General features: G+C 38.2%; 1 protein-coding gene across 1 annotated transcript in view; it reads left to right on the top strand.

Annotated features, from left to right (window-relative positions):
• The first annotated feature begins 483 nt into the window (after positions 1–483).
• The window catches only part of LOC108664662 (G protein-coupled receptor kinase 1), a 48071-nt gene continuing 22030 nt past the window's right edge, over positions 484–26524 (top strand). Inside the window, exons 1-3 of the mRNA XM_047883953.1 lie at positions 484–552; positions 16972–17073; positions 26339–26512. Coding sequence (XP_047739909.1) covers positions 511–552; positions 16972–17073; positions 26339–26512 — 318 coding nt within the window. The 5' untranslated portion in view covers positions 484–510. The remainder of the gene's footprint in view (positions 553–16971; positions 17074–26338; positions 26513–26524) is intronic.

The following is a 26524-nucleotide window of genomic DNA, read 5'->3' on the forward strand; positions in this document are numbered from 1 at the left end:
TAAATCTGCGTGAACAATATTATTTGTCAATATATCTATGTAATGAACGAATAAATCGGGTTTGAAACTCGAAACAATAATTTATATTACATATATAGAGTCATCGGTATGATTCTTATGGAATTCGAAACGAGTAAATTTCTCCATCTGTACAGGCGATTACTAATGTGAAACGATCTGATCGATATGCAAAGAAAAAAAAATCACAAGTGTGAATCATTAAATCACAAGTGTGAATCATATTCATTACATAAATTTGTCATAATTTATATTTCTCTATTCTTATTCATTATAGACTATATGCAATATTAACCTCATTTAAAATCTATTAGCTTGATATAAGAGAAAAGAATTTTCGTGTGTTTTAATAGTTTACTTGTGTGGTGCTAACGAAACGGCTATTTGTTCATGTTTCAATTTGATTATTAGTTAAAAACTGGTAATCTTTCACTATTAAATTGAATTTTTTTTGTTTCAGGTTATTTATTATTTAAAGACTTCTGCGAGACGATGTTCCTGGAGCCAGTCCCGCAACTCAAGTTCCTAGAAGAGGTGAGTACTTAAGTTAGGTACAGGTTCTCGTGAGTGCGTGTCGCAACTTCCCGGCCGGTGCTGAAGAGCTTCTCGTAATTGAATAAGTCTTGTTGAATTCATACAAATGATGCATTCATCGGCTTAAAATCCACGGTGCAATATTACAGACCTAAGATCGACTCGAGCTTGCATGGTAGGCTCTGCATCTGCTTTAATTTTCAATCGAGATTTTGATTTTTTTTTCAATTTTGAAGCGAGATACATTACCTGCCGCTGTTGCAGTTCTGTCTTTCCAAGTGAATGTGAGATGAAGCTAGGTTATCTTCTAGGAGAATGGAGTGTCTTATTTTATAGTTCGAACATTTCAAGCTTTTAAATAGCCAATTATGTATCCAGACTTAATGCAAATTAGCGCTCTAAAATTCAATCGCTTCTCTAATGATAAAATTACAGCACTCTATTACTTCTAAAATTATGCTGTTTTAAACTTAAGCCACAATTCAACTTTAATAATCTAGTACACTCTCTATACTAACTAACGAATTTTCTCTCATACCTAGAAATTAAGCCGTATCCTATTTTTCGCGGTCAACTTTCATTAGATATGAGAAACGATAGGAAACTTTCACTTTTCATATTCCATGGCTGTAGTCTGTGCGTCCAAAGAAGCAGAGGCCCAATGAGCAGCACAGGAGCTATAGGAGCAGACCGTTACCCTGGGAGCCGACCTAAAATGTCATTAAATAAATAGGCCCGCGTCGTAAAGTGAGAGCCCGTGTTGTGCTCGCCGCCCTGGAATGGTTGCGGCTGGTGAGGCTATACACTGTACACACATGCCTCACTGCCTGTATGTGCTGTTTACTTGTGGTGCTTTATGCTATGCACAGCTGATAACGAGCGTCTTATTCGTGATATGCTANAGCTGATAATGAGCGTTTTATTGGCTTTATGCTATGCACAGCTGATAATGAGCGTTTTATTGGCTTTATGCTATGCACAGCTGATAATTAATGAGCATCTTATTCGCGTCTGGGAATTTGTCGGTTCTACAGTATCAGACTATAGCTGTAAAAAGCGAACCATGAATTGACAAAATCATAAAAAAGATCATGCAAGAAATCGCCATTATCCCTCTGAGTCTTAATAATGACATATTGGCGCTTTGTCTATGTAATTCCAGCTGTTGACTCGCACAAAGACTGTTGTGTGTGAACTAAATGGCATTATAGAGTTAGCTGGTAATTATCCACGCCTGGCGACTTGAGCTTCAGTCTTTAATAGTGTGTATTGCTGAACATAAAATTGTTGTTTGGTTATTGAATATAAGAGTGGAAATAGAAATTAAAAGTTTTCGCAATTGCTGGAGCGTGCGAAGTTATATTTTTATTTTTGTTGTGCCATTAGTAGTATCGAATTTAACATGATTTATTCCGAGTATGTGCACAATTCGCTGCCAATTATTTTATTGTAAATAATGCCTATTGTTTTACGATCTCTTGTACTGCTAACGTTCCTGTTATTGTACTCGTAATATTTCTTTTTTTTCTATTATTTTTACTTCATTCCTGTATTCATGAATGTTATTGCTATGTTTACGTGTTGGTTGCGCTCTCAAAGCTCGGTACAAATAATTATTTTCGTCGAGGTTCTCGCTATTCATGGCTTCGCGATAAGAAACCGGGAAAATTAAAGGCTTCCAGACTTTGGGATTTATTTATTTATCCCTTCAGGCGAGGATGGTTAATTGCAAATAATAATGAGTAGAAATTTAAGAAGAATCCCGGCTCGACCGTGTCGCAATGCTGAACGAATAAGCGTGGCTCTAAATTGTCTTTGAAGTGAATAGCTCGCCATGCTGGTTGAAATAATGACTGCAGGCTAGCTTTCGACCTTGATAACGAGACAGGGACGAGAATTTTTGAACCTTGAGGCATTTTCCTTGTCTGGATTTGCGTGTTACGTGCTTGACATCATTGTGATAATTGTTAAGTTAATGCTAGAGATTTTACGTATGAACTCCGGTATGTTTGAGAAGCAATATAATATTGGGTGTGAATCACACATTATTCAGGGAATAACCGGCTTGCCTGTCTTGTGGTTGCGCCATGTATGAGTTCTTGTATTCTTAACCAATTTGGTAGTCCGTCAAAACGCGTTTTTTTATTGGCCTTACCACGATATCGATTGAAAAACTAGTCACTTTACCCAGCGTGACGTTACTTATTTTGAAACAGGATTTTTTATTGCGCGTCCAATAATTGCGGTGACTGTTAAGTCCAGCGTGATTCACTTCTTGAGTCACTCCATCAGAATATTAAAAACGAAGTTAATTGTGTTGCTTCATCGAACGCAGCTCTCGATCGTGTGTCTCGCAACTTCAAGCTTGCTACCTGATCCTACAACTTAGCGTCAGTCTCTTTAAAAAAGATAAATTTCTCCTGTTTCTTGAACATCAAATTCCAAAGATTTTTTAATGCAAATGAGCAGAAAATCCTTTTCAGAATGTTTACTTACTTGTAATGGAGCTCGATGTCTGCAAACTAAAGTAAGGTGATTGAATTTAAATTGCGTTAGATAAAATTGATCTTTGTACATCCGATGAATTTTAAAAAACACCGTTCAAAATGACATGCTTCGAGGATTCAACACAGCACGTCGTTGAATGCTGCTGCTAGTGGCAGGTCAAAATATCAGAGATAACTGACGTTGATTTATTATCTTATTATCTCGATAATTAGCCTTGCTGGCAGCATTGAGAAATAATGATATACTCATCACGAGCTTCTCGATGCAAGTTCAGTTCTTTTGATGTCTCAATGTTTCGTAAATTGATTTGATTACTCTAACGGCTGTTTGTGATGTTTGTGACATTCGATTTCTCAACACATTAGTTTACTATTTGATGAACGCCCCATTGAATTTATCAAGTTGGTGGCGTAGTTATTGATGAACGACATATTTATCATAAAAAAGATTATACATGTTTAAGCTTTATCATGATAAGTGTGGCAGGGATCAATGATGTTCGAGCAAAAAATCCTAATAGTATAGCATTGACCCGATTAAGCAAGATTTTATCCAGCCACGGCGGATGGATCAGCTACAAAATTTCCAGGTTTAGCAAATTTTTATGATAGGATGAACCCAAGTTCAGAAATTTTCAGTAGACTTCTTTAATTTTTCACATTTTCTGTTAGTTCTGCTGTGTTGCCACCAAACCTACTGGCGAGCCTCAATAGACATTATTTAATAGATATTGTTTGATCATTTTTTTGACGAATCACCATAATACCACGCGTAACTTCAACTTCAACTGAGAAATGTAAGTTTCCTTGTGTTATTTTCAGTTCTGTATTATCGCTTTTTTTGGTAAGCTGTAGCCTGCTTGTTGAGATATTAAGTGCAACAAGTCTGAGCAAGACGGCGTAATTAATTTAAACAGCAATTACAGCAGTGACACTTCCATTGCCTACCAAGCACCTCTTTGACGTCACAGAGGCGCTGTCTCCGCACGTCCCGGCCTGCCGTCCTCAGTCGCTGAAAAATTTGGTCAAATTGTCCTAAGTTTGACACACTTTATAACCTACTACACGAACAGAGGTAGTCCTAAGTTTGACACACTTTATAACCCACTACACGAACAGAGGTAGTCCTAAGTTTGACACACTTTATAACCCACTAACACGAGCAGAGGTAGTCCTAAGTTTGACACACTTTATAACCCACTACACGAACAGAGGTAGTCCTAAGTTTGACACACTTTATAACCCACTACATGAACAGAAAGCGCACTAACTACTGATATGCCCTGCTGCTGAGCTAAACTCTGTCAGTATGATTCACACCAGGGCGAAAATTGCATCGTTATTTGAACAAAATCTCGCTTATTACTCTGAGTGGTGACACCGAAAGAGGCAGGCAACAAATATGAGCTTCATGAGCTCAACTTGCATGGTCACATGTTTTATTCTATATTCAAAGAAGCTCGGGATTTCCCGTCTATGATGTGCATCATTTAAGTTAAATGCAAAATGCAGTTCCTGGTTAGCGAAAAGATTTCATGATTTGCATATTCATCAATTTAGCCTCGCATCCGCCTATTTCTCAGCAGTTATATCACGCCTTGATATATACTGGCTCGGAGCCCTCAAACCTTTTTCTTGAATTCCATCTAAATGCTTCTTGATGTAAGAGCTACATTTAAGGCCTCTCCAATATCTTCTACGATACTTTGCTTCAAAGTTACGAATTATTAGATGGAGCGTTTTCTCGATCTTTATCGTACTTTTTGATTATTTATTATGTCACTGCAGCTTGTAAAATGTATACATATGTGAAAAGTCATTGATTTAAATTTTCAAGGTCGAGCAGTTTTTCAGATGACGTGAATCATGTACTTATTTTCGCCAAAATTTCTGTATTCAATGCTTCCTATAACTTTAAAATGAAGGTTGTTACTTCGAAACGTCGTTAATAAATTAAAATTACTTCCTTAAACATGCATTTTGATCAACTAACGTCATCTTAATCAATGAATTCGCTGGTCATTAAAGTCCGTGTTTACACGAGCCTATTCTGCCATCTAATACTAATATGTGAAAAATGTATACATATGTTCCGAGCGTTGAATGCTTGCTAAAATTAGGAAAATGAAAAATACAAATCACTTGTATTGTTGTATATGGTTAAGGATATGGTTGCGCAGTGTGCACGTGTCAATTTAAAATGCATCTGTTACGAAATAGGGTTCGAAAATTTATCGTGCATACATCAGAAAACTCCCCACCGACCAATGTTTACTTGCATTGACTAAATGTGACGACTAAAATGTACTTTTCCCCCTTTAACTAAGATGCTGTTTTAAATCCGTTATCCGTTTATTCGTGGATATTTCAACATTTGTTTTTGGTCTGCAAATATTTCCTGGAGTTTTTTCGGAGCGTTTTTTCGTCTATTCATTATTTTCTGGCGGCTAGACGGTCATCGTGCTAGTTATGATGTTATTTCAAGCTCGAACCCAATTTTGCTATCGCTTTTAATACTGAAGTTTTTTGCGAGTATCGAGTCGCCATGACTCGCTAAATAGACGATACCCGCTAAACTGTTTTCCGACTTGATATTCCTCATACCAGTCTCCGTTATATATCATTTGCTCACTCTTCATTAGCCTTCTGTAGAAGGTAATAACTAAGAAGTAAGATTATTACTTTTTTTGGGAGGGGATCAAGATTTTCCCTCTATCGTTCTGTCTCACTCCTTCCCACCTCTCTAGTTGAGATGTATCCTGGAGACACCTGCAGGATTAGACGTGTCGTCCTTAATTTAGTTGGCGCTAATGCCTCCTTATGCATGGTAATTATTGCGAACCTGTTAGTGTCTTGTCGGCTTCCCCTAGCTTACTATGTACATTTAAATAACTCATGATCTATACGTGTGGAACCGGTTTTGCCGAGGTCAAACAAACATGCGGTTTGGTAGGTGAGTGACGTCAATGTTCGATTGATAAAAACATTTAAAATTCTCTTCACATTTGATCATCAAGATTGCGGCGCCACGGCGGTCTTTTTATGTTACTTTTTTTTGTCAAGCCGGGGCAATGGATCAAACGTGTTGGTCGCTGGTGGCTCGCGCACTGATATGTTACTGATTACACATTATTGAATCATATTCAAAATAGTAAGTTTATTATTATAGAGCATTTTACCTATCATGAAGCCATCTAAAGGAAGTGCGAATATTGCTTACGATCGGTATTATATATCTTCTGGCTTTGGGAACGAATTTTTCAGAAGCGTCTCTGAAATTTGAATGACAAGATATATATTTTTAATCTAAGTCCTCATTTCGTTTATGCGATAGATATCGTTACCTGTTATGCCCATTAAAAATTATGTAGAAACGATGCATTTTAAGCTCTAGGACGGGTTTATCTAACCTTCAAGGGGGCAGCTGGTAGGCACAGAGTCCGTCTTCGGAACCGGTTACCGAGGCCAAAGTCTCGTGAATTTCCTCGAACCTGGAATGGAGAGCACAGTCATGTTTATTATTCTGATGAAACCGCAGTAATAAAACTCCTATTCGTTCTGATTGATCGTCAATATACGAGATTCAACTTATTAAAAAATTGTCTCATTACACGGTACAAGTGAGTCAGCTTTGTTGGATACGCTACTCCACATCTGAAATTAGTTTACGCACAGCCAGTATGAAGGGAGTGCCGCGATAGCGTAAGTGAATACACTCGTTGCTCGTGTTCGCATTTTAACGATGTCGCTCACATATGTCTGTAATTTTAAATCCATCGCGAAAATTACATCTCACATTTTCTCGTATAGAGCTGAAAATTCCTCGAATGAAAATTTCGCTGGAAACGCGACGTGATCAGCTTCTAAGTCGTGGCATGTTTTGCGCATTACGAGGCATATATTACATGGGTGCTCGCCTTGTCCTTTGAGCTCATGAAGAAAGGTAGGCCGAGCTGCCGCTTGTTTATTGCTGCCTCACATGCTGCTTAGTGAGGCTTTTAGCCACTTCAGTGCTTTACTTTCTTTGTGTGGCTTTCATGTCGTCTAAAAACCAAGGGTTTGTCGCTAGAAGAAGTAGCGATGGCGGTCCGCTTCCTCCAGCACTAAAAGTTTCCTAACTGGATTTTCCCTGACGCTGCTTTCTATGCCAGGTTAGAGATGTGAGTTACAACGCATATTTCACTCCTTATAGACCGTCTGCGACCTTTACGTCGCGTGCAAGCTTCTCTCCAAGAGTTGCGTATTCTCGAGCAGCGGACGTCACAAATATGACCTGGTTAGCAGCGCGTACGTCGCGTGTCGGCTCATATTTAATGCCACTTTTATTTTGAGATAATAATACTAAATAATTTGGAGGAAAAGTAGTTTAATCTAATTCAAGATTGATTCATGTGTTTTTTTCTGGTTTAATTGCATCCAATTCTTTTTTCACTTGATAATAAGTTCTTAGAAAATTTCACCTGATTTTCAGTTACAACCGGAATCACATTTTATGTGGATGGGCTATCGGCAGTGTCAGCCGAGTGTACAAATGTTGCAATGAGTGTACATATAGCTTAAAGCATCGGTTAGACCTCATTCTGAAATTGTAATTATTTCGTCATGTTTTAGTAAAAACCCACGACATCGTTGTAAAATTCATGAACTTAGACAGGTTCTATTATGCATGGAAATCGTTGACACTCAGAACACTGTAACTCGGTAATGCCGAAAGAGCGAGTGAATTTACATGTAAAAACTAGCTTGATGTTCCGATTATTCGCTTTTATTCTTCAATTGAATATTATTTTATTGTTTGAAACACCTGAGTCCACTGAGTGGACAAAGGTTTTTTATACAACTTTGCAGGTTTTTCTTCCCTTTTTTGATCATTATAATTGTAGTATGTGATATTCTTTATATCAATTTTGCTTGTTATCCCCTGAAAAATATTTAACGCCCTATGTAAGTCAGCGGCTTATCCGTTAGATTGCTTCTCGTAGATGTCCAATTATGTCAAGAATCCTGAGTTTCGTACTTTTTTTTATTCGAGATGAGACGAGATGCGTTTTCCCGATAAGGGTACGCACACAGTGAAAGCAGGTTGCCGGCGTGCTGGTTACCTGCTCAGACTGGCGCCTGAAACCATAGAGCACAGAAGCCGATTCGTACAGGTTTTCAGTGTGGACACTTACATTATTGTCCTATGTTCATTCTTGTGGCAGGTTGGAGCAGGTTGCCCGCGCGGGCAAACCTGCTTTCACTGTGTGCGTACCCTAAGCGATAAAAATTGGGACAATTTTTAACTTTGTGGGAATTACGGGACGGTACCGAGACACGACGTCCCGGACAGAAGAGGACTTTTTAAGTCTCGGAATTTACTCCTATATATACTTAGCTGAGACTGATTACACTGTTTTGCGGTTCTAATAATTTGAGACGTTTACAGTCACTATTCTGATGGGGGCTATGTCATTAAAATTCAATGATGCCTACTCTTACTCTTGCAGGTGTTCTTGTGTTAGTCTAATGCCACATAAATATCTCTTTCGCAGCGCTTGAGAGAACCCTTCGATCCACACTTTACTATGCGGCTAACTTATAGACATCAGGCGCGATGAAAGGCTTAACAGAAATATTATTCACGCAATAGTCAGCCATACATCGCCAAGCCTACCCACTAATTCAACTTTCTAATTGCTTAGTCAATCAAATATCACCAAATCTGCCCATGACTTCATGACAACTTCTTATTAACAACCAAGGGTATGCTTGTAATTCGTTAAACAGCGCGTTCGGAATGTCTAGTTTTGTTTTCTATCGTAAAGCAATACCTACTATTATTTTGTGATGAATATTCAAGGCGGACATGTATTGTTACTTATTGTTTCATATTTATCTATATCGATCGTATCGTTTCATTGCACCCGGTACACAAATTTCAAATTCTGGGACACGAGAATTAGTTTGCCACTATTCAACCCTTTACTCTGGCACAAATTTTTTTCTGTCTCGTTATTTGTTTCCGGGAAAAATTCTCGTTTCATCCCTGTCGTTGTCCAGCTTCGTTTCGAGAAAATTATTCCGAGACGCTGGAGTCAAGAATTACCATGTTTCGTGTGCTCTTGCTTTATTGTCCTTGAAATTTTAAACCTACTAAAATTCAACACAGCTTCTAATAAGACAAACCCCACGGCTAGCGGGCGGTGTTCGGGAAATTCTTGGTATAGTTGGATAAACTTCATTAGCGTGAGACCTTTACACGTCACGTCTGAGTCAGGGTTCCCTTAGTAGATTCCCATTTTAGATGCACGGCTAGAAGTTCTGGCTTGACGAACTGCAGGTAAAAATTGTGAAAGTCGAACTCGTAAAATCCACTTAGGAAGAGCTTGAATGTTTAGCCAAAAATTGCTGTGAAGTTACAACTTTAAGGTTATTTGGATGATTTCAGAATATTTGTTGAGTATTCTTCCATTATTTTCTGTATAACTCTCAATTTGAATATTAGCCAAAGGCTCCAATAAATGAAGAAGTAATTGTTCACACGAACTTTGATAAGTCATCATGTGACCGCAGCGCTCTGTAATCAAACTATATAAGCACACTGCTCGAGTTTTCCATGCTAACCAGAGCGAGCTTGAAATGAATTCAACTTTACTGAAGGCTTCGCAACTTATCGTTCCTGATATTATCCAACCTTCATTAAATCCTTGCTTGGACCGTGCATTAAAAGCGTGCTCGCTAATGGAAGTTACTGGGCTTCACGTTGCGGTCGCTTTAATTAGCTTGGTTGACGTGGGCGTTCACTTGTAATCCGAGAGCTTTTGAAAATTACAGGTTTTTCTGCCCAACTTACTTGCATCGTAGTTGGCTTACCAGAAGGTGTAGCTATTTTTGATTTCCGGAACGAAGTTAACTAATTACGCAGGCAGTTCTGAAACGTTGGGTGTAGATTAGGTTTCGAATTGACCGCACACCAGTAGTAGTGTGATTTCGTCCTCTTCACTAGAAATAATGAAATTCCTAAAGGAAATTTATGCTCTGCACCTTCATTAAACCGAGTGAAATGTACTCGGATGTCTCATCTAAAATTAACCTTCCCCATATAAGTTTAATTAGATGACCTTTTACGTGAAAGTTTCATTAAGTATTATACCTATTCTGTTACAGCTTGATAACTTCGGATAGCTTGAGGAATTCGCACAGCGATTCAGGTATCGTCTTATGACCAAAAACTCAGTGTAGTTTTTAATTGTTTCCTTGAGAGTTGACGCAGAACTCTTAGAGCTGGAGGACAATTTGTGGAATTAATCTTCTCATAGAGTAAAATTGACGAAGAAGAATACTAACAGACAAGCTGCAGGGGTATTATTACATAATACTGATATATATGAATAGTTTCAATAAATGCACAGCGGAGTATAAATTGGAATATTACTATCCCTTTAAGACTATATATTTATCATTATTATTGTACAACTACACCGCGGAGCCGTCATGCTCCAGTCCATGTACGTACAGATGTTCTCTAACGTACCATCCTACGAGTGGCGTCAATATAGCGACTTGATGACGCAAATGAGTCCCAGCTGAAATTTAAAAGGCCATTAATATGTCAGTATGACCCACAAATGGGCAAGTAATTCAAAAAAGTGCATCGCTATGTCGACGCGGTTGACTCATTTCAGTGGGTCAACCAGACCAACCCATTTCTCACAGTGCTCGGTTACCTGCAATGAATGCTTTACATTCCTTCCACGCCCAAACTTAGAGCGCTCTGTCCACCAGGGGATCTCCCTGGGGCCATGCAGCGCGTGCCAGGAAGTATATCGTCGTGTTCTCGTCTTACTTTGAATTCACTTCATCTTGGTGGCTGGTCTTGACATGCAGTAACTTATTTTCTTGATCCGGAGTGACCTGATCAGGGCCTATATACTTTCAAAAAAGTTAAGATATCGTAAGTTCATCAGCCAATCATTTACGGCCTTTTAAGCAAAATCCACCAATCATGGACAAGAGAATAGAGCGTAAGTACTTACGTTCACTTAGCGATTTTTGAAAGTATGGCCCCAGTTCGCTTTTAGGATCCTTATTGTTCTCCTGCAGTTGCATTATTGATGATATTTGTATTAAATGCTTTTAAATTAATTCGAGGCTGGTCAATATTTATGTGTTAACGGTATATTTTTATGTAAAGATATTTCAGAATAGTTGACGTATTGAGTCAATATCTGATTCCGCTTCAAACTTCAGTTTGTAATTTTCATCATTAATTAAAATGCTAATCTCATCATGAATATCCGTAGACCTCAGAATTAAAATGATGAATAACTGTGAATTTATTTAATTGAATATTTGTTGATGCCTGTGCCCAAGCTCCATAGCTTGAATTGCAAACAATTCATTCAATGATACCCATTTAAATGTTATGTAGAATTTGTGTTGGTCCCTAGAAGCAATTTTTCAAAACAATTCATTCAATGTTACCCATTTAAATGTTATGTAGAATTTGTGTTGGTCCCTAGAAGCAATGTGTCATGATTTTTCCGGCAGCAACGTAAACCTGTGGGCAGAAAATCGCCAAGTTTTGTGCCAAGCGCCGGGACAGAATTTGGTTAAAGAGGATATGTTGTTTCAGAGCTGTCCTTGCTCGCACCCTTGAGCAAATACTGCCCGAAAAGGTGTGGGCGCTGCTACTAGCATTTTCCTACTACTAATATTGCTAGTACTATTAGTGTTGCTAGTAGTTCGTGTGGGCGTTTTTTCTAATATTTCCTACTACTATTATTGCTAGTAGTTAGTGTGGGATTTTCTACTCGTATTTCCTAGTAGTACTAGTAGTACGTTGGGTGTTTTTCCTAATATTTTCTTACTAACTACTAGTATTACTAGTACTATTAGTGTTGCTAGTAGTACGTGTGGGCGTTTTTCTTAATATTTCCCACTAATAGTATTGCTAGTACTATTAGTGTTGCTAGTAGTACGTGTGGGCGTTTTTCCTAATATTTTCCTAGTACTAATATTGCTAGTACTATTAGTGTTGCCTGTAGTACGTGTGTGCGTTTTTCTTAATATTTCCTCCTACTATTAATGCTAGTAGTTGGTATGGGAGTTTCTACTAGTATTTCCTAGTAGTACTAGTTGTATGTGTGGGTGTCTTCCTAATATTTTCCTACTACTAGTATTACTAGTACTAGTTGGTGTGGGAGTTTCTACTAGTATTTCCTAGTAGTACTAGTAGTACGTGTGGGTGTTTTTCCTAATATTTTCTTACTACCAGTATTACAAGTAGTTGGTGTGGGAGTTTCTACTAGTATTTCCTAGTATTACTAGTAGTAGGTGTGGGCGTTTTTAGCGCCGTATTTAGCGCCTTAAGCAAATACGGCGCTGGCGTTTCTATTAGTGTTTACAAATGATTCACAATACTGCCATTTGAAAGTGAACATTGCAAGTACTCTGCTCCTAACTGGAATGCATTTTTTATACTTATTTTTATGCCTACAAATGTAACAGAGCTGCTGTAAATATTGTAAGTGATCACCGCATTGCAGGTCGTGCTGGCGCGTCAGAAAACAATTTATGTTATTTAGAAGTTTGTTTTTAAATACCTACCTAAAGTGCATGTATTTGCATCATGTATATTTATGATGTACGACAGTTGTACGTGTAATTTATGTATTCAAGTTCCTTCAGGAATATTCACGAATAATTAATTCTTTTCAATGAAGATGCAACTTCATTCTTTATGTATTCATTAATACTCCCAATTCATTGCTAATACTCTTCATATTTGTAATATTATATATCTAAAAGTAACAATATATTTTTATCTGCCGCTGAAGAATTGCGTAAAGTTTAATCTCGTCATTACGATAAACGTTCGTCTGGGCTGGAAAACAATATCACCGCTAATACTATCACGCTTCCTATAGCCGATTTTTCTATATTAACAACGCTCCCCAAACTATTCAAAATCCTTAAATTATATCAATATCCTCAATATGTCGATATTATAACATTTTCTTGAAGCATGGGCGCAAAATCTTCTGGAACCTTGTATTTGTCCAATACCGATAATAAAGAACACTTATATATCAGATTTTCCTCTCACACGAGCCTCTATAGTACCGTAGTTATCGTAGCTCGGATATGCGTGAATGTGGCCACGGGAGTCCTGGGCGATAGAAAGCCAGGAAAACTGACGCTTGCGGCGCGAGATATGGACTGCGATCAGTACCTGAGTTGCACCATAACCGATATCGCTTGCCGTGCTCTGCGCAATGTTTTTCAACTGCTCAAGAGTGCTATACACTTAAGTTTTACGAAAGAAAAATGTAAACTTACGTATAAACGTCACAGTAAACGTCGGCAAAGATTTTTTATATAATGGCCCTAGCAAGAAAAGTTATCAACAGTGGACGAAATGGCAAAAGGTCATTTACCAGTGACTGTATGATACACTAACTTTCAGCTGTACATTACCCGTAGCTGCGGGACGGTTGCACATATGGTGCAGTTTGTTCACCCTGCTAAAATTCGTTAGTCCGGCGTAGAACTTGATATAAGTGCTACCTACGGTGAAATTTTGCACCCATTTGCAGCATAGCTCCGAAAACCGTAGTTTTGTATCATTTTATGTCAATATTAATCAATTTCAACAGGCATACTATATAGCTGCCTAGCATTTAGCTCGTTTATCAAGATCCTCCAAGTGAACTCATGTTTAAATCTCCAATAAAATATAAAAAAAATCATTGACGACCTTCATCTGATCTGCCTTTCTTCCCGCCCTACAGAATACTTATCCATATGACCATTAAAATGTGAACGTAAATACCGGCCTCCTGCCGTGCAATTTCACTTGTCCTTCAGATGGCTCTGAGCTGCCTCGCTTTACACACAACGTAAAATCCCGCTGTCCTTATACCCATTATTCTGTTGTATCCCGTCGGCTTCCCGTCAATAGATTATTGTATGGTATCAATTGCATTGCCGGCAAACATTTCCTTTACTGTTAGATGTTCTATTCCCGTAATTCGTAAACACGATGTCGTCTAACGCGGAACGCCATCTGTTGGAAACCTCAATTTTCTCTTTAGTATTAATTATAAAATCAATTTTAAGTATGTCATTAATCTTTCTGTTAATTATCATTATTGCATTATTTACAACTTCAGAAAAGTCTCAGAAAATCTCGCATGAAAATGTAATTAGTTAAATGTCATTTCAACTGGAAGAATTGTGTATTTATCGTAAAATATTATATACTCTAATCTGTCGTTCATTCAAAGTGCGTTGTCACAAACCTCACTGGTGAGCTGGTAAATGGAATAATTTTTCTTAATTTAGGTAATCGAGCAACGTAGCCTGAAAAATCATATCACTGCCTATTTCAATTGTATCAATGGATAGGTCTTTAGGCCATTACTATTTTCATCACTCAAGCTGCATAATTCCTGTTCATCACCCTCAACTTTAACCTACATAAAATCGAATGGGTTGCATCAAAGCCACAGCTGCGTCTAAATCAACACCTGTACGTTTCCATCCAAAGGCAATTTTTGAGACTTTAATGTGTGGCACTGACAACGATTCATACATGGCATGGATGTTCCAATACCAGACCAGGCATCACTGGCAGCGATGCTGATTTATAGGCATCACTGTACTGGCAGTGATGCTCGGACTTGGTAACTTGGTAATTGTTTCGAACGTAGCAGTCCCAGGCCACGATGTGCACTTTGGTAAGTTTATTGTGTCATAATACTGTACTAATTATGCTATAAGGCACAACGACACTAATACAATTTTGTTTTCAATCTCTAGCCAAGTAAATTCGAACTGCGATTTTTATTTTGGAGAACAAGAATGAAACGTTATAAGATTTCGTGAAAATCATTCAATTTCGTGTCGGGGTCATTTCATTCCAATTTCAACTGTCTACATTGTATAACCTTTTATTTGCTACGGTATAAATTTTAACCAATATTGCCTATTTAATAATATGTGAAAAATGATTCCTTTGAAAAATCATGGCAAATTATGCCCTAAAAACTTTTTAAGTCACTAAATTCACCAGACAAAGTCGATGATAAACTTGTGAAGGTTGATGTTCAAGTAATGCACATACCGCTTTGTGCGCAAGTGTTCTATATCGTGACCCACATCTGTGAACATCAAGCGTATGATAATTCAAGAACCGTGAATTGGATACACCAGGTCAACTATTTCGTCATATTTAACGCGTTGACTTTTTTTAGCGCATTTTCTCATTTATGAAAAATGCACTATTGTGTTCGCCATGTCCGTCTGTCCGTCCGTCCGTGACCTCAAGTTTTCGTCGACGAGAAAATGCGCTCTCTGTCACTCACTGCAGTGAGTACTGAGTTATATTTTTTTTAATCCGTGCCCGAGTTGCAAAAAAATGGATCGCAAGCAAATTACCTATGCTAGTAGTTACTTAACATATTTTTATAATCAGTACCTTTAATAGGCAAGGTATTCCTTTACATCACAACCAAACTTTGTTATTGTTTTGTACTCATTTGTTTCAAAAGCTGATTATGTGTTGAGCTGCAGAGGATGTGTTATGAACCAACATATGTCCCCGTGGAGTTACTTGCTGCCGATGCCGCTGTTGCCGTCGCTGTCTTGAGGTTACCGCTATTGTTGCAACTCTAGTTGCTTCTACTGCTGTTGTTACTATTATTGTATCAAGAATGCTGTCATTGTTACAACTCTTGTTACTTCTACTGCTGTTGTTACTACTATTGTATCAAGAATGCTGTCATTGTTACAACTCTTGTTACTTCTACTGCTGTTGTTACTACTATTGTATCAAGAATGCTGTCATTGTTACAACTCTTGTTGCTGTCGGAGCAGCATTGCGACTGTTCGTGTCGCGTGTATATATTGGTATTAGAATTCTCGGCTGCAGATCACGTATTCACAAAAGCTTAACCAGGCAGGTGCCCAGAAAGAAAGCATGCTGGTTCTTCGCAGTTTCTTTCAACAGCTCAGGAGGTGAAAACTTTAACAAAAAATGACAAGCTCTTCTAAGCACAAACGTTATTATCATGAACTTGAAAACTATATTGTCTACTTGAAAAACATTGTCCAACTATTTGAAATTTAGGTTTTTCTAGCTCTTTATTTTTTCAGGATCCATGTGCAGTTTCGTTTTTTATTAAATCCCACGTAATTTCTTAGGTTTTATCCTCCACAATGATAACTATATTTCATGTTTCTGTATTTAAGCCTCAACATCTTGAGATGTGATTATTATTTCTATATAATATAATCTAACTTCGTCATTGTTATTAACAGTTATTAAAATTATTTATATATGTATTTTTATTGCAACTTCTCCCGATAAAGCTGTACTTACAGCTCAACGAGAAGTAACACGAACGAATTTTTTCCGGGGAATCAAGTAATGCGCACTGTAACCCGGACCTCTTTAGTTAATCGTACCGTACAAACTGCATGCTTCACTTGCGCTAGAAAATTGTGTTCTGTGCCGATCCGCTTCTCAGGCTTGCAGGATCAACCTCCTTTTCTCGTCACGGATGTCTTGGGTTTGGAATAACATACATTCTAATTTCGTGACTTTCGCGAGCCGGATTTATATAGTTTCGAATTGATTCTCCTGTTTCACCTCATATAGCATCTGTTGACATCGGTGCTGTCTAAATTTAGGTATTTCTATTAATTTATCTAGATTCTATTTATGTGTAGTAGTATGATATGAGTTTGTTGCATTTAAGCAAGTTCGGCTTGGCCGATCTTTGTTCCATGGCGATATGTATATGATTGAGTTTTATTTAATCTTGAACTAGACATCTTTTTTGTAAAATCAACGTCTTTCGTGTTTTTAATGCCGATTCATCCGCTCTTAATTTACAGTATGATTAAAAAGATGTTTATGTTCCAGATACGAAACTACGAGAAAATAGAGAACGCCGAGGAGAGAAGGAAGCGCGCCAGAGATATTTATGACAATTTTATAATGAAGGAACTCCTATCGAATTCGCACGTGAGTATTGAACAAGTTTTCTTTTCTTTTCCACCCTGTGTATCGTATTTGTTTGCATGAATTCTTTATGCTCATGTTTTATTTTCATGCGCGTGCTGGAAGACTGTTTCTCAATATATTGACTATTTTTATTTAAATATTTCGATAAACTTCCTTCGTGTTTTGACGTGAGTATCAAACGAGTTTGCTTGTTACTTTTCTTTTTTTACATTATTTTGTTTTGTTATTAATTTTTAATTTTAATCATAATCATATTTTTCAAGTATCTTTATCACTTATTAGTTTAGCTTACATTCTTCAGAAGTAATTTCATTCTTCTATTCCAGGTCTCTTGGTAAGTCTTTCTATATATAACATTGTAGGGACTGCTCTCGATTTTCCTGTACCAACCTCTGGCCTTTACATTAAATACATAAAATTTTTGTGTATCATCGAGACAGCGAGTTCCATTGACTCGTGTTTCCAGACTCTCGAGCATGTGAAAGGCACCGAAAGTTCTTGAAGTAGCTGCAGCTTTTGTCAAAATTTTTTCTCTGTCATTCGGGAATCTACAAGAATGGCGAAGAATTATCATGAGTTGGTGAATTTCTATGCATCACCCCAGAAGTAAACAAATTCCCTGTGCCTCTGCTTCTATTGTAAGAAGACACACTTGAAAATTGTACGTCTTTTGTATTTTTTTTGTATACCTCAAAATTATCGTGTTATCGGATTCCTAAAATTTTTATCACATTTCACGTTTACGACTGAACCAGTCGATAAGTTGTTTCAATTCGTGAATTATTAATTAAGAAGAAAATGGCTGACGATCATTAAAAACTGAGGTTTTCATGCCTAATTTCTTAGACGCCCATTACACTATTGAAATCACGGCGGATGGGTCTGTTGAATAATTAACATGCCTCCGATGCCGACGTACATCGAGTTCTACGCAGCTATTGCTCCCCCTGATCTTATTTAACTATCATAGCCACAAAATATATACGGCTCGTCCGACACGATATTCGTTTCAACTACGTTCGTAGCCACGAAATACAAACCCGTCCAACCTATCTTACTTGCCGCTATACGATCGTAGCCACAAAATCCAGACCCTTCTAATCCGGTCTTTCCAGTAGCTGCGGATTTCTTTTAAAATGCATCAAATATGATGCTAAATTCGACACAAATTATCATAAGGTCCTTGCTACGAAATCTTGTATTGTCTGACCTCATATCGCTTGTAAATATGATTGTGATACGAATTCTAAAAGCGAATAATCCGACCTTGCTTTAAGTGTTGATGCATAGAAAAGACGTGCTTGAATGTATCGTTCTTTTTTAGAGTGTAAAATAGATTTTTCATGAAGGATTTTATTGCAGAAATTATTTCGATATTAATTCATAAAACATTCTACTCTCATTCTTACGCCGTTATAACTGCAGCTCCTGTGTAATTTAAACTGATGTGCATCTTGATCGTGCTTCATTTATACAGCGTTTATTACACTTGTATTACTTGTAATAATACTTACTTATTATTACATACTTGCTCCTTCTGTCAGATGCACGTAATAGCATCTTTGATATAGTTGAGCTTCGAATATCAGCGAGAAAAAACATGTGGGTATTCCTTTAGGAAGAAATTTTAGTGTATGTTAAGTTATTTATTGTAGCTTTTTATATTCGTGTGAGTTGAGAATAACGCTGTAAGGATCTTTTCACTAAAATTTTGGCTTTTAAAGTGATGACTGAAAAAGAGTGTTTCATTTTGCTTTGGCTATGTTTCTTAACTAGGTTTTATGATTTAACCGAAGTTTCATAACATAAGGCTAATTGTCTTTTTGAAAGATTTCAGTTGCAGTGAGACTGATATTTTATGTCTCACTGACTGATATTTTATCAGTCTGCAGTGAGAATGATATTTTTTTTAGTATTGGTGTCACATTATAAAGTTCGGATATGAACAACTTTGACGAGTTACAGATATTTTCTCTGATATGTTGTTAAGACGATCGGACATTGCGATAAATCAGTTGCGGCTAGGGCAATTTAAACAATTCAATTGAAACATTCAACTTCAGATATGAAATAATTTCCAATTGGAAATAACTATTTACTATTATTTTCTCAATCACGTCGAATAAATTTTTCCGAAGCATTCCGATTTTGGCCGATCATTAAACTTGAAACTGCTGTTGTTGCTATATCGCCGCTTATTGCATTAAGTACATAGAGACTTGTATCTATTCGTGTTTACTTGAAATGAGTAAATTTCTGATAAGAAGATTACCATGAAAAAAAATATCCATGATAAAATATCCGTGGTTATCTTGCGAACTTGACGTGGCGTATCATTGAGATTTGAGATCGACCCATTATCACACTGGTGTCAATTATCTTTCGCTGCGGTTTACCGGCCTGATTCAGGTGAAGTTGATGTGCTATCTTATCTCGCAACCTATTCGTATTAACTAATATAATGTTTAATTTATTTACAGTTGTCAATTTCCAAGCAAAATCAGTGATCTTCCAGCAATTTCATGCTCCGTCATCCAGGACTTACTTGTTTTGTCTATTTCTTACTGATTTGATAACAATTTAGCCAAAAATATCACTAGACATTAATCATGCTTGGGAATCATAACATTATTCACCCATATTTATTTCACCATTCCAGGGGAGCAGTGGCATAAGGGCTTTACGTTTGCATCAACTTCATGCTTGCTCTCTGATGTCAAGGAATAATTTCTCCCATCACAGCTTCCGTCATTGAGCATCTCTCGCAGGCCTTCGCGGAATCTCCTCTACGATTTGATTACGCCAGCCAATAGTCCGTGCAATTAGTGACAGTCTTACATGGTTCATTCCCAGCCAGGGGCCAGCCTTCGGAGCTATCATCATTTGAACGCACTATTAACAGTTCATTTAAAACTCGAGATGTTCATATCATTTATTGCAGTTTACTCTTAATTGGTAACATGTCGCGGAACAATATACGATGCATTGCACAGTGCGTATACTTGCAAAGTGCGTATACCAAAGCAGCCGAGTTGAAGATCTTCAACTCGGCTCGTTATCGCGCATGCTATGATATGACAACAGTGGTCGAGTGCCGCTACGACACCAGCAACATATCTGCTCAAGTCTCATTAGGGAGAGAGCCTGGCCTCGCATGCATTGCATGATTGATGCCTTTGAGCGGCGATCGTAAATACTCGGGGTGTGGGTGAGAGCAACTTGATATGAAGCATTACTTCTGCTTTCCTCAACTGAATCAGGCGTGTGGAGTGCTGGTCTGCCTTCTATTGCGGGGTTTCCGTTGCAGTTTCATAGACTGGCTTGATTACTTTGGCGAAGCATGCTGTGGATCGATTTTGTTACGGCCTTTGAGTAATTTCCTTGAAACTTGATTTCTCAAAATACGATCATGATCCCACATGCTATAGAATGTTGGCCCAGGATTGTGAATGTCAGTAAAAGGCGTCATTATTATTAATTAAGGCGTAAAAGCTAAACAATGCTTGTTCGCAGTAAATATATGCAATTGCCGTTGCTCGACCATCGCATTTCCTGGAAATTCTTGGATATCCGTTTGCCTTACATCGGCTTGCGACACTTACGAGGTGCATGCCTTTATTTCTTATTTTGGGGATTCCATTGATCATTTTATATTCTTTTATTTATTTATTTCAACATTATTATTTTTTGCACAGCTTACAAATATATGTATACCTTTGAAACGTGAACATCACGTTGATTCAATTTGATTTTCCTAGGAAAACGCGTCTTGAGTCATCTATGAAAAAACGTATTTTTTCGTCTTAGCATCGAGTTTATTTTGCAACTGTTCTCTCTGAACGTACATTGCACGGACGACTTGCGTGAGGCTTTGAGTGTCCCCGTTTCATGCCGTCCGTCTTCCTCGTTCCTCTGAAGATGGGCATGCGTTTTTGTGGCAGCAGTTTTTTTTTCTGGTGGCAGTTTTGGTCGTGTGTTATTCGCGAGCAACGACGAGCGTCGTTTCCTGGCTTAGCACAGCGGATATTGGCGCTCGTCCTGCTGATCTACGGCCACTACTGGACGCATCCTAGTGCCTTTAGTATAACGAAACTTCGATGTGCATCAAATGTGGCAACTCTTTGGACGTTAACGCTGGCAACTCTTTGAACGTCAACTCAGTTAAGTCGTATACCGACGCAGTCAACTATACTTGGGTCATCATTGCATACTCTTCGTATGTCAACGCAGTCAACTCGTCGTGTGCCAACGCAGGCAACTCATCGTGTGTCAACGCAGTCATGTTTTCGTATGTCTATAGGAAGTCAACACCTTGTACGTCAATTCTCTCGCATCACTAACCACTGTAAAGTGCGTCAGAAGAGCTTATCTTGTAAGATGCAATACAATCACGTGTTTACTACTTAACTGGCTGGTGGTAGCAATGAACATTGTTGGAACACTCTTTGGGAAATCCCCTTAAGTTACAGATTTCACGTTTACCTTTCTATTTTTAGCGCATTATCTCATTTATGGAAAAAAGGCGCTATTGTGCTCGCCATGTCCGTCCATCCGTCTGTCCGTCCGTGACTTCACGTTTTCGTTGACAAGAAAATGCGCTATCTGTCACTCACTTCAATGAGGACTGAGTATATTTTTTAGCTTACTATATGTTAAAGTTCCATTCCAGGATGTCCTCTGCCCGAACTCTTTTGCGTCGCTACAATATTTTTTGCTAAAATACGTGTTATGGGAAACGAGGCTGTGATAGTAAATTTCATCTATTATTTAGTACTTGATTAGTCTCCTTTGCTACAACTTGACTTCTTTATTACACATCTAATTTGTAAGAACCCCGTGTCAATAACTGAGTCAAACACTCTCTAATGTTTTCAAATTAGATCTAAACTTTCGGCTCGGACGTAAAATTATCAAACGTTTGCAGTTTTTCTTGGGGAACCAATTTCATTTGCACTCGCTCGATTTTTGTCGACCAACTTCATGATTTTTTGAAGAAGTTTTGGAACGATCCCCAGGCGCTAAGTTTGTCTACAGACTTATACGTGCTATTAAGGACTTACGATCCTCCGTAGCTCGGGCCCTCTGCAGTTGCCAAGACCCATCGTTAGTTCGTTTAACTTTCGGTTGAGATTTTACCGTGTGAATTTTTCAACCTTTTTACTTGCCAATAACCCTGTTTAAGTTAACATTGGTGCATTGTCTGTGCAGGTTTGAAGCTTAATTACTCCTATTCGCCTGATAACAAAATTTCTGTTGCATTTTTGTTTGAGATTGCCTCATTTCGAGCGCTTCTATCTTACTTTAACGATAGTTTGAAGGCCATCGTTACTGTACGTCATGCCGTACATTAGCGAGAAGTTGGGCCGTCTGGTGTTCTTCGTCAGCAGCAAGTTAGACCGGTGCTTGTGAAGCGTTCTTCCGGGTTTCCAATTTGCGAAATTGTGCTCTTCGGAACTAACATTCATCACTGCAATTGCTGTAGTAATGTCCGTAGTGTTGTGTGGGTGCACGATCCTAGTTATTGTACATTAAAGTGATCGGTGTTCTATGCTTTTTCCTTCATTTGTTACCGTATAACTATTATATACAACAATTCATCTCATTTATAGCGCGAAGTGATTATCCAATCAAACTTTCGAATGTCGTACTAGTTGCCATTCAACCTAAAATTTCTCTACATTTTTTCCACACGAGCGTTAAGGGAGTAACTTTGCGTTTCATTTTCCGTCTTACATATGTTCAGATATCCGTATTCATCCGAGATGAACAAGTGATACTACTTTATTCCTGTTGATAATAGAACTAGATCGACATTAACTCGGATGGAACATTCCTATCTGCAATGGCCTTTTGTCAGGCTCAGCTTCTGTTATTTGTTCAGGATCTCATTTCATTTTAAGGGTTTGGTCTCCCATGAATTGTTGGTTCGTAGGAGTCTGGAGGAAGTGACAGGCACTTATTGGGTTCGAGATGACGACTGCAGATGCTTCAGGCGGGCCATTGTCTTGACAGAAATGTCTGGCGGCGTCTGAGCAATAATGAATAGAAGGCCCTTGAATTAGTCTAACTTCAGATTATACTGTCGTGATGGGCTGCATGAAATTACCTAGTCGAATGAGGTCTGGAAACTCATACGCAGGCGCTTGGTGCTCTAGTCTCACGTAATTCATTTGTGCAAAAATGCGTGTTCATACTATGTCTTTATCGATTGTTCAGAAATGTTCAGAAAACAAGCTTCTTTTTTAAGGATATTGTAAAAACTTCATACATAAATTTAACGTAATTTAAATCTTGCTAATATTTTGAAGTCAATTATTGAAATTGTTACTCTGCTTAGTATGCAGAGTGACGCCTAAAATATGCACGGGGTTACACATCTTCAACCGAAATATGTCTAATACCCAGTGATATGTGCTCTCTACACCCAGTGATGTCTGCTCAGGTTGACAGGTTTGCGCTAAACTCTCGTGGTGACAAATTGGCTTGTTTACTTTGCAAACACAACCCATTAACTTGTGATGCTAACAAGCTAATTGCTCTTGTCGTTAACCAGACTACGCGTCACTTGGCTATCGGGTTACATGCCGCCACTTTAGCTCACGCTTCAACTTCAGCATTGTTATTTCGAATATTTTTAAAATTATAAACCAAACAAAAATATTTGCACTTCAATTTAGAATACTTAGAAGAGCGTGTACAAAGTATATTCTTCTGTTTAGAATTAAACCATATTAATGTATTTTACTTGGCTATATTTTTGCCGCAGTATTGAAATCGGTTACGAACTAACCCTTGTAATTTGTCTCTTATGTTTACAATCAGAATATTCCTCAAGCCCCAAGTCACTGCTTGGTGTCCACAGTCATCAAGATCGGTCTGAGAATTTGGACAAATGGTAATTTAGGTTTTTCGGAATCGAAAGACATTTTTTTTTATCTCGGAACATGTTTTTAGAAGATCTGTTAATCTCATACATTACCATTAGAGCTATATTATCTACATGTTTGTTTTTCTAGGCTAGTACCAAGCTTTTTCACCAAGAATACGATCTCTTCACTCTTCGACCTCGTGTTATTGCGGTCGACTTCAATCAGCGTTCGCATGCAGTGTTCTGAACTCAATAACTTTTGATTGCATTCCATGAAGTGATATGTTCCTCTTTGAGTAAAACAAAATTTTGTTGGTAGCATGAACTGCTTTTGGACCTTCAACTTCTATTGAATAGCTTGAACATTTGTGGCCCTGTAGTTATGTTCTCGGAATACGGTGCATGACAACTATTATAAATAAAATGGCATAAATATATTATATTTTAACCACTTGTAAAAGTAACTTGAGCCGATATTTTTAGGGCTACAGTGTGCTCGTAACGTTTTTTTATATCACGTGTCCAAATTTTGCTTTAGAGTTTGATATGGATTTTGAGAATATGCTCTCGAAGCTCTCTGGTTAAATATCCTCTGGAACGTAAAATTTATTGAGAAATTAGGTCATCTGTCAGCTTTGCAGGATCACTACTGTCAAGGGTGAAATATCTCGAGTGCCCCTAGCGTTTTCGCCGACACGTTCTTATTACAATAGTTATGTGAGCAAAAGCCAGAACTTTGCTAGGCAATATATAAATTTGACCTGCGCTGCCGTCATGATTTTAGAGTTGAACGCGCAGACGATCTTGGGTTGCGAGTTGGAGGTGGTGCATGTGTGTCAAGCGTCCCTCACTGAAGTCAAACGAGCTATAGTTTCCTGCTTGATAGTTAAAAAAAACTGAAATTGAGTCGAGAGAGGGGGGCTCTCTCAATAGCGACCCTTTAAGAGGGCTCCATATCGATCAGGCTCAGTCTCACCTGTTGGCCCAACCGCTCGCTCTCGCTGCTCTTGCGCCGCACTTCCCCGACGTCTTCTTTCTTCTGCGAGATGTCATCTCTGTACTTCAATACATCACTACGCTCAGAAAAATAAGCGAGACTTTGTCCAAGAAACGATTCACTTTTTGCCCTTTTATGAGTCATCTTGGCACAGCGTGGCCTGGCTAAGGGCGTATCAGCTCTACAACCGCTCACCGCATGCCCCATGCTATGAGTAAGAAAGTGTGTCTCTATTCTGACAGTATGATTCAATAATTTTTCGGGGTGTATGAGCAGCGTGACTGACCTTTTTCAAGTACCAACTCGCTTAGGAAATCTTCACGTCCCTAATTCCAATTCCAGACACAGAAGTGACTGAGATTGAAATTCATAAGGTGTTCAGTAATTAGGCTTAATGCGGCATCAGACATTAATTGAGCCGTGCGCCTCATTACGCGAACTTCAGCTTGATTAAAAATTCACCTCTAATGTACGATGCAAAATCGTTCACTGCGGCTTGTTGTGTCTATTTTGACTTTTTTGCCAAAGTAATTAATTGCACTCGAATTTGTCTCTCGTGTAATGAGCCATCATTATGAATGTTCTAATTCGTTAACCTCAACGCCTGAAGCCTTTTAATGGCTACCACATTTTGTTGTAGTGAAATTAATGGCTATAGTCATCTGTGGAATATTCCATTGAACTTCAAGATTCGTAACGGTTCCAGAAATTAACTGTGGTTTAAAGTTAAGCAAATGTTCAGTATCACCCGTAATAATTTGTCAAGTTATTCTATCGTTTCACATATATATTTTCATAATTATTCTGCAAGGCAAGGGTTGAAATTTGACTATGGTATAGAAAATTTTCGCAGTAGTTATATATAATATGGTCGGGCATAGGTAATAGTCATCAATTTATGAAGAAATATTTGCGTTATATTGAAATATGTTTAAAAATAACCAAAATCCTGCTTAGTAATATCATTGGGTGGCTGTGGGCGCCTTGCAGTTCGAGAGACTGCCTCAGTAAGTGTTATCAACCCAAAGCTTCGTTCGTATAGCTGAAATGTTAATGTTAGTTATATATAGTTAATGAGTGATCTTTTCTATGTAGTGTATAGTTAATTATGAATCTTGAATAAAACATGTCGGTGCAAATGCGTTCGCCAATGGCTTGGTATCGTTATGGAACCGTAGTCAAGCAACTTAATTATCGTCTTTAGTCGGCCGTTTTGTTCTGTTTCGCCCACACGGTAACGCATACAAGACAGTTAAACGCTCATCTGTGACTCAACTTTGACCCGTGGTTTATCCGTAATTTACAACAGCGTGGGTACTTGGTGGATGTAAATAAACTGCAAACTTGACTCTTAAATTTAGTCTAAAGAAATTCTGTTGAATATTGGTGTTTTTTTCTAGCTTTGTGCGAGCCAGTCGAGTGAGGGGCAGCATGGTAAGCTTTATCATGGGTCGGCCAGAGGCGGTGTGGGTAGAGCTCTGCTGACGGGGCTTTCTCCCTCGCGATTTCTTGGGTTCTTCGCTCTGCCAGGGGGCGTTCCGTACGACCCACCACAGCGTTTGCAGCACCTGACTGTATGTCACTGT

Source organism: Hyalella azteca, unplaced genomic scaffold (assembly GCF_000764305.2).
Source record: "Hyalella azteca isolate HAZT.00-mixed unplaced genomic scaffold, Hazt_2.0.2 contig14103, whole genome shotgun sequence".
NCBI lineage: Eukaryota > Metazoa > Arthropoda > Malacostraca > Amphipoda > Hyalellidae > Hyalella > Hyalella azteca.